Genomic DNA, 12,085 nt, shown 5'->3' on the forward strand with positions numbered 1-12,085 from the left:
AGACTTTTCTTCCTCTTAAAATGATCACCGTTTAGGCACCAGCACCATTTATAAAGTAAAAATTTATCAATGGGATTAGTAAAAACACAAATGATGCCAAACCCTTTTGTCTACTGTTATTTAATGACAAACAAAGCACACAGTGTAGTAACAGACCAAGGCTTTATTAAACCGTTTCTACATACACATGTTCCCTGCAGTCCCAGGCTACATAATCACCATAGTCAAAAATACTAGAAACATGCCCTCTCTGTGGAAATATCCAAAGAAAGTCCTCACTACAGTTAAATAAAACTAAGGTTAAAACTTTGTGGCCTTCAGATTGGTGTGCACTTGAAGGACACAAGTTTAAAATGGAAGAAAAAGAAGGATTTTTGTGCAAAATCCTGGAAGTACAGAGTTAAATCTGACAACATAAAACAAGATCAGTAACAAAGTTGTGATCTTAAAATCAAACATTAAATGACCTGACTGAGATTTTGTGACTAAATTAAAACATTATTAATATATGGAAAAATAGAGAAGAAGGTTGTGAGTTGAAAAAACAGAGGCTCTAAAATGATTAAAGGTTCCCAAAACACAGCTACTTCAACTTAAAACTCCCTTCTTTTGTCCGTTAATCTTTAAATTCAACAATCTTTACAACAACAAACATCATAAAGGTTTAGTGCATGTATATTAAGGACAAGCATATTGATCCACCTTCATCACTGATACATTAATGACAAAGGGAAAAGCATCACCAGGGGTCATCGGCTCATTTCACTTTAGCCACTATTTCAGGTCAAACTATTCAGAGAAATATTTACTCACTGCTTGGTGTGCAGCTTAATAGATCGTTCATTCTCAAATATTTGCTTCAAGATTACATTAAAAAAAATGGTTACAACAGTGAGCTCCACTTGATGATTGATTAGATTCCATATGACCCTGGTATGAACTGGAAGATTACACTGAAGTTTGCACCAAACTGAGATAACAGCGTTACAATTCTGTGGCAACATGTTTGGTAGTGATTACCAAAAAAACGTCTCACTGTGAAGACAAATGGCTCACCTTATGATGTTAGAATGTACAAGTGAAACCTTATAATACAGAGCTCCTTTAGAGATCAATTCTTTCAGTATAGATGAATCAGTACAAAAACTAAAACATGCAAAAGTCTGAAAAATTTGGCTCCAAATAGTCAGAAATACAGACATTTGTTGCTATAACACTAGAAAATTGAATGCAGCATTTTGTCACAAGACTGTACAAGATGTGAATGTTTCAAGTCTACAAGCAGCTGTAGTGTTTTTTCAGTAGAGATGTTCTGATATCATTTTCAGTTCCACAGCCTGATTCCAACTCTTTAATAGACAGTCCTCTCTTGATACCTTACAATAAATTCAGTCAACTTTATATAACTGACTATGGAATCATAATGCATTCACTTGTGAAAATAAAAACATCTGTTTTGTTCTGGTAACTGGGCTGCATGGTGGTGCAGCGGTTAAAGCAACTGCCACAGTTTAAGTTTACATGTTCTCCCTGTGCAAATGGGGATTCTTTACAGCAACTCCTGCTTCCTCCCACAGTCAGAAGACATGCTCGTTAGTAGGGATGCATGCAATTGGGTATTTGCTGATACCCGATATGCCAATATTTACAAATTAATTTTAGATGATACCATATTAAACTGTAGTTTATAACTAAAAACTCAGTCCTTAAAAACACAATTTAAAATTTTAGGATGAACAAATTAGCAAATTTCAGCTCTTAAAACACTCTAAAGCAGGGGTTCTCAACTGGTGGGTTGGGACCCAAGAGTGGGTCATGGAGCAGTTTTCAGTGGGTCGCAAATAGGTTTCTGTAAAAAAATGGGGGCAAAAAGTCCCTAAGTCCTTAGTGGACATGCATCGATACCTTTTATTTTACCCTGTTTTACTGTGATATTGGGTGAATTTAAATGTTTGGTCAATGTTTCAACTAATTTACCTCCTTTTCTTGCAATGAATTGAGCTACTTTTTCCATATAAAACAAATGTACGGCCATGTGATCACCTAATCTGACACACTAACTGTTGTAACAGCCAGATAGATTGAATAGTCTGGCCTCAGCTTTAACTGCCTGCATGTGTGAGTGTGAACGTGACTGGTTGTTTGTCTCATTATATCAGCCCTGTCATTGGCTGGTGACCTGTACAGGGTGTGTGCGCCTTGGAACAAGGGGGTTGATTATGGATTTGGGGATCATATTATTATTAAAACAGATTATCCATCTCATTAATTTAGAAAACAAGGGTAGATTTTTAGTTTTTTTGTCAAACTTTTCCTCCTCATTCTGAGTTAATTCTCATATTATCTCAGAAAAACAGAGAGAATATTTATCTTCTCAAGTGAAAGCAATATACTTTATGGCGTTTACCACTAACCCTGTGTATTGGCTTTGATATTATTAAAACTTGTTTGATTTCTTGAAATTGGTTGCTGTCATGTGATAGGTTTGTTTAATATTTGTTTTAGCCAGCAGTTGAAAAGATTGACTAATAAAACAAATAGTGAGTAAAGGTTATTGCTGCACAGGTTACTGTTTTAGAGAGGAAGAAATAAACTGATTTAACAAGATGGTCCAGCTAATAGTCATGGTATCATATTAGTGATTTAACTTTCTACTGACAGCATTTCGGGCAGCTTCATAATCATTTCTATAAAATTACTGGTATCAGAACAACTCTAGAAGTTAGAGTTTTCTTAAGTTGCATTCCTGGTTCTCATATTGCCGTGCTAAATGAGATGATGATAGTGGCCTTTACTTTCTTGCTTCTATTTTGTGTTTTTTGAATTTCTATGACTGTTCACTACTTTGAGGAGAAGTTTCCAGACTGTAAACATGCGCTGGTAACAGTTAAAGGCAGTAACACTTTCCAGAGTCGCGATAGAAGACCCTGTCCTGTATTACTGCACTGAATCAAACATGCACAGGCATCTCAGCATTACACTATATACTCTCAACTGTTTAAACTAAGAATGTAATGTTTCCCAGTGGTGGGTCAGTACTTATGCAAGCTAAACTCAAAACCGTTAAACAGGTAGTTGCTCCCTGGAGAGAGACAACTGCTGGCTCAAATAACAGACGTGCCCAGTGGTGCTGTTGTACAAAGAAGTGAGTGGAAATGAACTACACCAGTGTAAACATATCCCCCACCCTGCTGCAGTGCAGTTTGAATTCATCACGGTTTGTGTGCGTAATTACTGTCAATCAGACCTGAAGACAAGAATGTATGGCTGTAGGTGTACAGTAGTAGGAATAAATGGGAAAAATGACAACAACACTTTGAGAAAACTAATTCAGTTTAAGCATTTTTTAGTTAATATGCTAGTTTTGACCCAACAGTATTAAACTGTCATCCGAGCGTGAAGTTTACCAAGTATACTAAAGAGTTTGGTTATTTTTCAGTGCTTTGTGGAGATTATGTCATAAAATGGTTTGCGTTTGGTAGATTATTTCTTTGTGCTTCTTAGCAATAAATCTTATATCGTTGGAAAGTCTGTTTGCCTTTTAAAAAGTGCCACATTTGTAAGGAACATGCATTTGAGGGATGAGCAGCAGAGCTGAGTATGTGGGTTGCACCCATGAAAAATTTGCCCCATCTTCTCTACCAATGCCAGACAGCTTATTTCGCTTTTGCTATTGACTCTTGTTTTGAGCTTCTGGTATCCCCAGGTGCTGACAGTATGTTCAGCGAGGAGTCCAGATTCTGCCTAAGGCAGTTGGATCACTGGGTCAGAGTCATCCAATCAACCAAACACCAAACAAGAGTCAATGACAGAATAATCTGTTTGGCAGAGAAGAGTTGGCAAGTCTTTCATGATGCTACCCACATACTCCACCATTCAAAAAGGAAAGAAACAGGCTTCCCAGTGGTATTAGATTTATTGCCAAGAAGCATTGTTACAAAGAGATAATCTACCAAACACAAATGTCCTGACTGTTTGCACCATGTTTCATTTGCTTAGTCATCTAGGAAAAGGGAACATTTGACTATTAAAGAGGTGAGGCCCCAGAACTGCTATGTAATGATGTCATGTTCTCTAAACTGTCTTTAATGTAAGATACTTTTTTGTAACATTTCAATCCCTTGATCCTCATCAGGAACCTACAATGGCCAATTCGAGCCACTCTAAAAAAATTATTAAAAAGAGCTGTCCTTTTCTGTTGAGTTTGGAAGAAACCAAACACATAACTTTTGCGTTTATCAAGTCATTTTTAGGACAAAGAAAAAATCTAGTTTAAAAATTCATAAACATATGAAAACTTTCTCACTGAAAAAATCCTTAATTTATGAGAAAAAAAAGTATAATTTTGAGTTTAAATGTACAAAAATCTAAACTCAGGGGAGAGACTATAAAAAGTTAAAACAGCCTTTTCATGTGGAAGAAAATCTTACCAGATGAGGACTTTCGCCTTGCACATGTAGGCTACTGCAGTTTATAGCCATATCAAATTACACTTTTACTGGGCCTGAGCAATAAGGAAATACTTGTGATTTTAGCCCTGAAAAATAAAATAGTCATTTGTGTCTGGACTAAGAAGGAGACTGGAACTAGAATAAACTGGAGTTATTCAGAAGATAACACACTGACAGCATCCAAGGGGGCGGCTCTAATCCAGTCAGTGTTTAGAGATTATTTTCTTGTGAATTTAAAACATAAAAGCACCATAAATTTCTGACATTTCTAAACTTCAAAGTTTCAAGTGAAGTCAGAATGTAAAACTTTAAAAAATTCTGAGTTTAGTTTATCCAAAATTTACAACTCAGTAAACTCAAAGTTTCAAGTTATATTCATGAAAATTATCCCATACTTGATTTTTTATTTTTTAGCGTGGCCCCAATTCAACTTTGTAAGATTTATAAAAAGCTAACATGATTTAAAAAGTGTCATCCACATTTATAGTCTGTTTCTTGTTCAGTGTTGTTGCAATCTTTACTTTTTATTCTTAGTACACGGCCAGCACCTTTAAATTATTTAGGATGCGCACACAATCCATGTTTTCTACAAGATTTTAGTGCACTACTACAGGTACAAAAAGTTAAAACCAGTTAAAATCCAGCAGTAGTGGATAACTGCTTATTTTAAAAACTAAAGGAACACTGCTGAGGGCAGCATATTTAGACTTTGGGTAGGGGGGAGCAGCGGGCACAGACGGGCATCAACACTCTGTGTCTTAAACTTCCAGTGTACTACCTCCTCAGAAAGTGGTACGAACACTGGGCTCAATCCATAACACATTGTCTAACTTTCTGAGTCACAGCGGAGGAAAACAAACACAGGTGGTTTGAGCTGTCGCACTGACAGACAGACTCACAGCTACAGGAGGCAGCACGCCCTGAACATGGACATCCCTGATGGGGAGGTGATGTGCAGGGAGACGCTCTCGTTGGCTGAAACAAACAGGACAGTGCCGCGTCTCAGTGTGACATCAGAGAGGGCAGCTACAGAGGTTGCTGTGGCGTCACCATCAATGACCAGGAGGATGCTGGCACTGTCGACCGAAGCAACGGTGTACTGCTTCACTGAGGCTGGGACCTGGGGGACAGACAGGACAGAATGAGGTTACCTGGTACCTTGTGTGACTGGGTTATGCTCTTTCATGGTACTCTTATTTGCATTGGTATATTTATTGAGCACAGCCAATTGTACTTTCATGTGTTTTGCTCTGAGGAGAGGCTTCTGTCTAGCCGCTTTGCTATTAAGCCCAGATCATCTCTGGAGCTCAGTCAGAGTGACCATTGGGTTCTTAGTCACCTCTGTTACTAAGGGCCTTCTACCCTGATTGCCAAGTTTGGCTGGACGACCAGCTCTTGGAAGAGTCCTGGTTATATTTCAGAGGCCACTGTACTCTTGGGACCCTTGGTTTAGCAGATTTTTCTTTTGTAGCCTTCCCCAGATCTGTGCCTTGCAACAATCCTGTTTCTGGAACCTGTGCTAAAGTATTTTTGCAAAGGGTCTGAATACTTGTGTCAATGTGATATTTAAGTTTTTTTTTCTTTACATTTGCAAAAATGTCTAAAAGTCTGTTTTCACTTTGTTATGATGGGATACCGATTTATCAGGATTTTTAATGACTACGTGAAATACTGCTAGGATTTAGAATTAACCCCAATCTGAAATTGACAGTATAAATTACTAGGATTCATGATATAAAAACCTAGTGAAAGTTTCCTACCTGTATCCTCATGACAGTAAAATCTGGCACTGGAGGATCGTAGAGGGACACGTAGGGGTCTGAGGCATCTTGGACACATGGGAAGATTTTAGAGCTGGCAGGAGCCGGGGTGTAGTTCAGCATCTCGCACAGCGTGTTCACATCGATGTATTTTGGTGTTAGACCAGCTCTCACTGTGTTGTCAGAGCATGCCATGCACTCGATACAGTCTAAACAGAGAAGAGAAGCATGTTTTAGATTGGGGTAGTGGGGTCTCTTAAGTAGAGAAATCAATTCTCCACAGACAGTCCAATAATGTAAGATAACCTGCAATGAAGGTAAGATGTTAAAAGTATAAAAGGAGTTATTTCTTCTCTTCCATTTGTCCTTTTTAATATTGCTAATGGTGTTTTTTTAAGGCTAGTCAGCAACAGCTGTAAATTTAACTGTAGTATGGATACATGAATGGACATGATCCATTCAATGCCTGCTGCTACTCTGTCATACAGGAATGCTTAAAGGATGCTGAGGCTGTATCAGTGTAAACAACTGATGAACACCTAACCATTTTAGTGTCATTTTTTTGCCTGTTTAAGAGCTAGATTAATCTTATGAAAGAAAACATTATCTGACCTCCATAAATATACGCATGAGGCTCATTGGCTCCAAGGAACATGGCCTGTCCTGGTTCCAGTACCAAATAGTTGAGGAAGTAGATGGAGAAGCAGCCAATGTCTCCAGGATACTGGGAGTGTAAGCGGAGCAACAGATCACCATTACTGCTGGATGTGTCCTTTCCTGCTGCACCTGCATGAGACATAAACACATAAAAGATATCTGTAAGAAACATTTCAAAAGAGCAAATTCACATATTTTAGCATTAGTAAGGTGTGATTTTCAGTGCATTCTATCCGTATGCAAACAAAGACACTCGGCCAGAACTTGTGGTTCCTTTCCATCCCCTCCCTGACTCTGGGACATGAAGACACAGGCTAGAGAAGCACTGTCAGCATTTCAACTAGGAATAGCTGCATTTTGTGTCTTTATATCAGCAGGATTTGGGTGAGTTTACATCATTATTTTGCTGCCTTTTCTGCTAATAAAACATTTTCTGATTCCATCTTTTTGATGCCTTCATCTGTCTTTGTAAAGCTGTGTAGACTGTTGCTGCCATTTGTTGTGATGTCTTTCAGGCAAACTTGTGCTTCAGTAAGTTTCATAACTTGGTCAGAGTCAGCTCTTGTGTATCTTTCTTTTAAACATGCTTGCATCAGTGACCAAATACTATGATGAAACTGAAGATTGTGTGAACATATTGAACAATCCACTCATGGTGTAAATAACTTAAGACTCTAATATTACATACAGGAACAAAAAGAATCACTTCTACACACATATGCTGTACTTTTCTGACTCTTGGGTGCTCTTTTGACATGATTAATTAAAAAAAACCTTTGTTGATAAAACTGGATTCCCCCCCCTTATTTAAGCCTCTTAATATCGTATTTCAGCCTCTTCCTTACCTTCTTCAGTGACTCTCTTGACCAGCATGTTCAGCTGATCTACAAACACCTTCTTCTCACAGTTCATCATCCTGGTGAAGCACTTTTTCAGCACCTGACTCGTCTGAACTGCATCTCCCATGCAGCCTTGCAGCTCCTCTGCCGCCTCACTGCCCACCAGAGCACGAAACTCTGGCACAGCTAATGGATTCACACATGCACAAAATATGAATTTATCTTACAGTACACAGTTCTATATATACATCATATATAAATATATTAATGTCATAAATCAGTCTAAAGCATGTTTTGATCATCTGAGACTTACATTTAAGGAATCCCAGGATTTCCTCCACTGGTCTGAAGCCACAGAGGCCCTGGAAGCGGGTGAGGGCAATCGCCATCTCTGGCTTGTGGTTGTTGTCGGGATAGTGCTCCGGAAACTGAGCATGGAGATGAGCAGCTAGCTCCTGACCAAACCATAAAAGAGAAAGAGGGTTAACAAAGAGGGCAGACTGAGAATATGAGATAGACATCAAACTGTTTTATGCACTGAAAAAAAATCCATGATAAAATCATTTCCCTCTTCAGAGTAATGATTCACTTGCACAGAATTTGAACATTGTGTAGGTGTATGTGTACTCACTCTGTTGGGATGAGCCTGTATGGACAGGGCTGTATTGACAGAGAGGACTTTGAAGAGGAAGGGCAGCTGACCATGGAAGGTGTCTTTGACCTTGGAGCCCAAGCAGGCGGGGAAGTGGGCGATCCACTGGCCCAGCGTGGTCTGCGCAATCCTGTTGTCTTTGATCTGGGCATCGCCTTTCGGGTGGGCACCCATCCACAGCTGGCAAACATAGCAGAGATGACTTTGAGTAAGTGCTTCACCTTACTCAGGTGTAGGAAATAAGGAAATTAATGTGAAATGCCCTAATTATTAACCAATGATGGCCTCTGAATCCTTATTAAACCTACATTGAATTCCCCACTAAAAGTTTAAACTGAAAGTTGAAAATAGACTTTTAATCCCCTCTTTATTCTCTTGTAACAAAGATTTTACTATCAGACATGTACGTTTAATCAATACATCAAATCCTTTAATCTGACGTGGTTTCTCCTCAGTGAGAGGGGAGGAATCCAAACCATCACACTCAGTAAATCACTCTGGATAAGAGGGTTACTCTAATGCTTTAAATGTAAATGAAGGATTTTGTCTGTCAAGGGCACACACTTGTTGATGGACAAACACTGAATGCGACTGCAACACAAAAACCAGTAACTTCTCCAGTACAGGCTGGTTTACTTTAACTTGCTCCCTTATTCAGCTTTAAGGTTCTGGTCAAGTTACAGTCTTGGTTACTTAAAAATAAGATTAAAACACGCACACAGCTCTTTAAGTTAGCCTATCTCTTGTGCATAACTGTGGACAACATAAGTTTTACACAACATGATATCAAATATTTCAAAGGTGATAAAATATAAAAAATATAATCAGACTGCTTCGCCTGTTCAACTGTGTTCAACAGTGACATAATATGCTGTAATGTAATATTAAGCCTCTATATAACCCTCTGAAGATAACCATGAGTGCTCATATGACCAACCATGACATGTGACATTAATGTGGCTTGCTGTATTTGAAAATGTCACCACTGCCATAAGTGTAAGTGATGACCTTCAGGACAAACCCTGCAGACCTGCAGCAGCTAAATAAAGAAAGACTTGTGAAATGCATGACAAGAGCAAGGCTCTCTGCCAAGACACAGAGGAACAACACCACACTTTATGCCCCGAATAATCTAAAAATACAGAACGGATGCTGCTTCTTTGTGCGGGGAGCAAAGTTTTTAGATCTTTGAGATTCTGCAATGCAGAGACAAATTGTAGCCTAGTGAGCAAATGCAGTACAAGTGAATTCCTCTTCATCATTTAGAATGGACATCTACAGGAAATGCTACAATTCAATGGCACCTTTTTTTGTGTAAAACGTCTTAAGATGATAAAATACACCCCGTCTGTAACTGATAGGGCTCAAGTATCTGCCACAAGGACCAGTCTTATTTGACCCTTGGTCATTTAAAATAGGAATGACTTTACCTCTGCATAGGGCTTGCCATCCTCTATGACAGCAAGTGGGTCTCCACCCATGACCAGTTTGGCCACCTCGCTGTCCTGACCGATCTTCCCCCACGCATAGTTTTGCACAGCACAGGTAAGGGGAAAAACTGTGGGGGGAAAACAACGAGTTTGCAATCTTGATACAAAAGGCAACTGAAAACTAACACAGGGTCGACAGTACCTTTGGACTGATAAAAACATAATCTGTGACATAGGCATATGATGTATCTGGATACGTGTCTTTAATGCTAGATCTATCCGAATATCACCCAAACGTACTACCCTCCACACTGCATACCCTACATTGTGTGTTCACATTATAAGCTTCTTAGCTCAAAAAGGCGTGGCATATTTTGACAGTGATAAATAATAATAAAAAAAAGAGCCTGCCTAATTTTACAGTCATTATGCAGTAAACCAGAGGGGCAGGTTCCACTGGGGATACATTATTTGGCAGAACACCGGCCAGCTGACGATGCAACGTTCATTGACAGAAACGCTCACAGTAAGCAGGTTTACATTTGCGAGGGACTGAGTCAGTTCACCAGATTGGATTGCTACACTTACCTTGTGGCTTCAGACGTTTTTAATGTTCGTCAAGAAATGCAAGATACGTGTTATTTCGAATCACTGGCTACGTCAACGGTGCTTCTTCAAACAATATCCGCGTCCCATTACAACAAGCAAAACGCCGGTTGAAATAACGATACGGATGCTCAACAACAATTATATTCGGTCCGTTGTTTTCTAAAACCACTATCAGATATAACGGCGTGTTAATAAACCGCTGCACCACTTCCTGGTTCGATATTTGCAACAGAAACGGGTTATTTGTAACACTTAAAGGAGGAGAAAATCCCACTCACCTCTTACTTCCTCCATGGCTGCAACGTCGGCTGTCAGACCGTAGGTGACGTCACGACTCAAACAACAGCCACGTAGATTTTTTCGCTTGTTAAATCTCCCTCCATGATTGAAATAGCAAAATATATATAATTTATATCATTAGAAGCCGATAAAAAAATCTTTATTTATTTATTTATCTATGTCTTTATTTGTTTATTTATTTATTCATATATTCATTCATTTATTATTATTATTATTAATTATTATTTAATTCAAACTTTATTACGGACACGAGGTCCAGATAAAATAACAACAAAACGCATAAAATGACAGCACAAGACATGTTTTCATAAAGTGAAAAAAAAAGTTCATACATTCAATTTGGTACAAAACCATAAAAAGTAGTTTACACTTAAAAGAGGCATCTGTACTCATATTTTCATAATATGATGAATCTAAAAGTACTGTATCTGATATCAGTCAGGGCCAAAATGATTGTGTTCCCAGTGAAATCAAGTTGGCAGATAAATCTATACACCAGATTTCTTAATACAGCATGTAGAGTATTAACTCCTGCAGTTACAAACATCCCACTTGCACTGCACCATCTTGTTTTTTTTCAGTAATAATCTCAGTGCATCTTCATAGGCTATAGGCTACTCTGCATACTTATTATTACGATCGATAGTAGTAGTAGTATAAGTAGTGGTAGTAGCCGGTAATTAGCATAATAATTCTCATTTGAGAGTAAATTAAATTTTCTTTCAGCCTAATGATTTGTACCCCAATTTTTTTGATACAGAAAAGAAGAAAAAACAAAAACATTCAAGCTTTCTGTAGACATATCAAATAAATTCTGCAATTTACAACGGCTTAAATTAATGCAAGATCAAAATCCGCATAAATTTTGACCTACTAGCCTGGCCAAGTCTAGATAAATAAAATGCTGTATCCAGTGGCATTTGTAGACTATGCCTGAATTTTAAATAGTCTTTTAACTTTAAACTGTCAACATAATCTTTGTAAACAAGATTTGGTGTAATTGTTTTATGGGCTTAATTCCCCTTAGTTATGCCTGAATTTCCCGTGCGTGTGCAATTTACGGCACTAAAATGAACCAAATTATGATATCTAACGCTTTATCTAGAACGTCACCTATCCTGTCTACTACCTACTTGAATTCTCCAAGTGTCTTTTTTAGTCACCAGATTGTGGAACCATTTTAAAAGAAGGCTAGTTACGTGTCAGTCTTATAGAGTCTTATAGGCCATTCTAAACGTTTACATAACATTTTTTGAAGAACTTTTTATGGAAGGATTAACCTTCCAACGATGTATCACCCAACTGCAAGCCACAGGTGGCGCGCTTTCCTTCGTAAACGTTGTATGTGTGTCAACCATAGGTGTCAACTTAACACGTCATGGCCCAG

General features: G+C 38.4%; 1 protein-coding gene across 2 annotated transcripts; it reads right to left on the minus strand.

Moving 5' to 3' along the window:
• Nucleotides 1-122: 122 nt before the first annotated feature.
• Nucleotides 123-10,694, minus strand: mpi (mannose phosphate isomerase). 2 transcript variants are annotated; one of them, XM_041796057.1, is made up of 8 exons: nucleotides 10,677-10,694; nucleotides 9,790-9,917; nucleotides 8,339-8,539; nucleotides 8,021-8,162; nucleotides 7,714-7,893; nucleotides 6,824-6,997; nucleotides 6,212-6,420; nucleotides 123-5,571 (listed from the first exon to the last, which is right to left on the minus strand). In XM_041796057.1, the coding sequence occupies exons 1-8, from the start codon at nucleotides 10,690-10,692 to the stop codon at nucleotides 5,353-5,355; spliced, it is 1,269 nt and encodes a 422-aa protein (XP_041651991.1). In that variant the 5' UTR covers nucleotides 10,693-10,694; the 3' UTR covers nucleotides 123-5,352. The 2 variants fall into 2 exon arrangements, with proteins under 2 accessions (XP_041651991.1, XP_041651992.1); XM_041796058.1 differs by lacking the exon at nucleotides 10,677-10,694 and adding an exon at nucleotides 10,378-10,552.
• Nucleotides 10,695-12,085: the final 1,391 nt, after the last annotated feature.

This window comes from Cheilinus undulatus, linkage group 9 (genome assembly GCF_018320785.1).
Source record: "Cheilinus undulatus linkage group 9, ASM1832078v1, whole genome shotgun sequence".
NCBI classification, from domain to species: Eukaryota; Metazoa; Chordata; class Actinopteri; order Labriformes; family Labridae; genus Cheilinus; species Cheilinus undulatus.

What these genes read in the sequence shown, in the direction of transcription:
- mpi (XM_041796057.1), bottom strand. An exon ending in CAAGAGAGTCACTGAAGAAG is followed by an intron (nt 6,998 to 7,713) that starts GTAAGGAAGAGG and finishes TGTCTCATGCAG; the next exon opens with GTGCAGCAGGAAAGGACACA. An exon ending in TTACTGTCATGAGGATACAG is followed by an intron (nt 5,572 to 6,211) that starts GTAGGAAACTTT and finishes TCTGTCCCCCAG; the next exon opens with GTCCCAGCCTCAGTGAAGCA.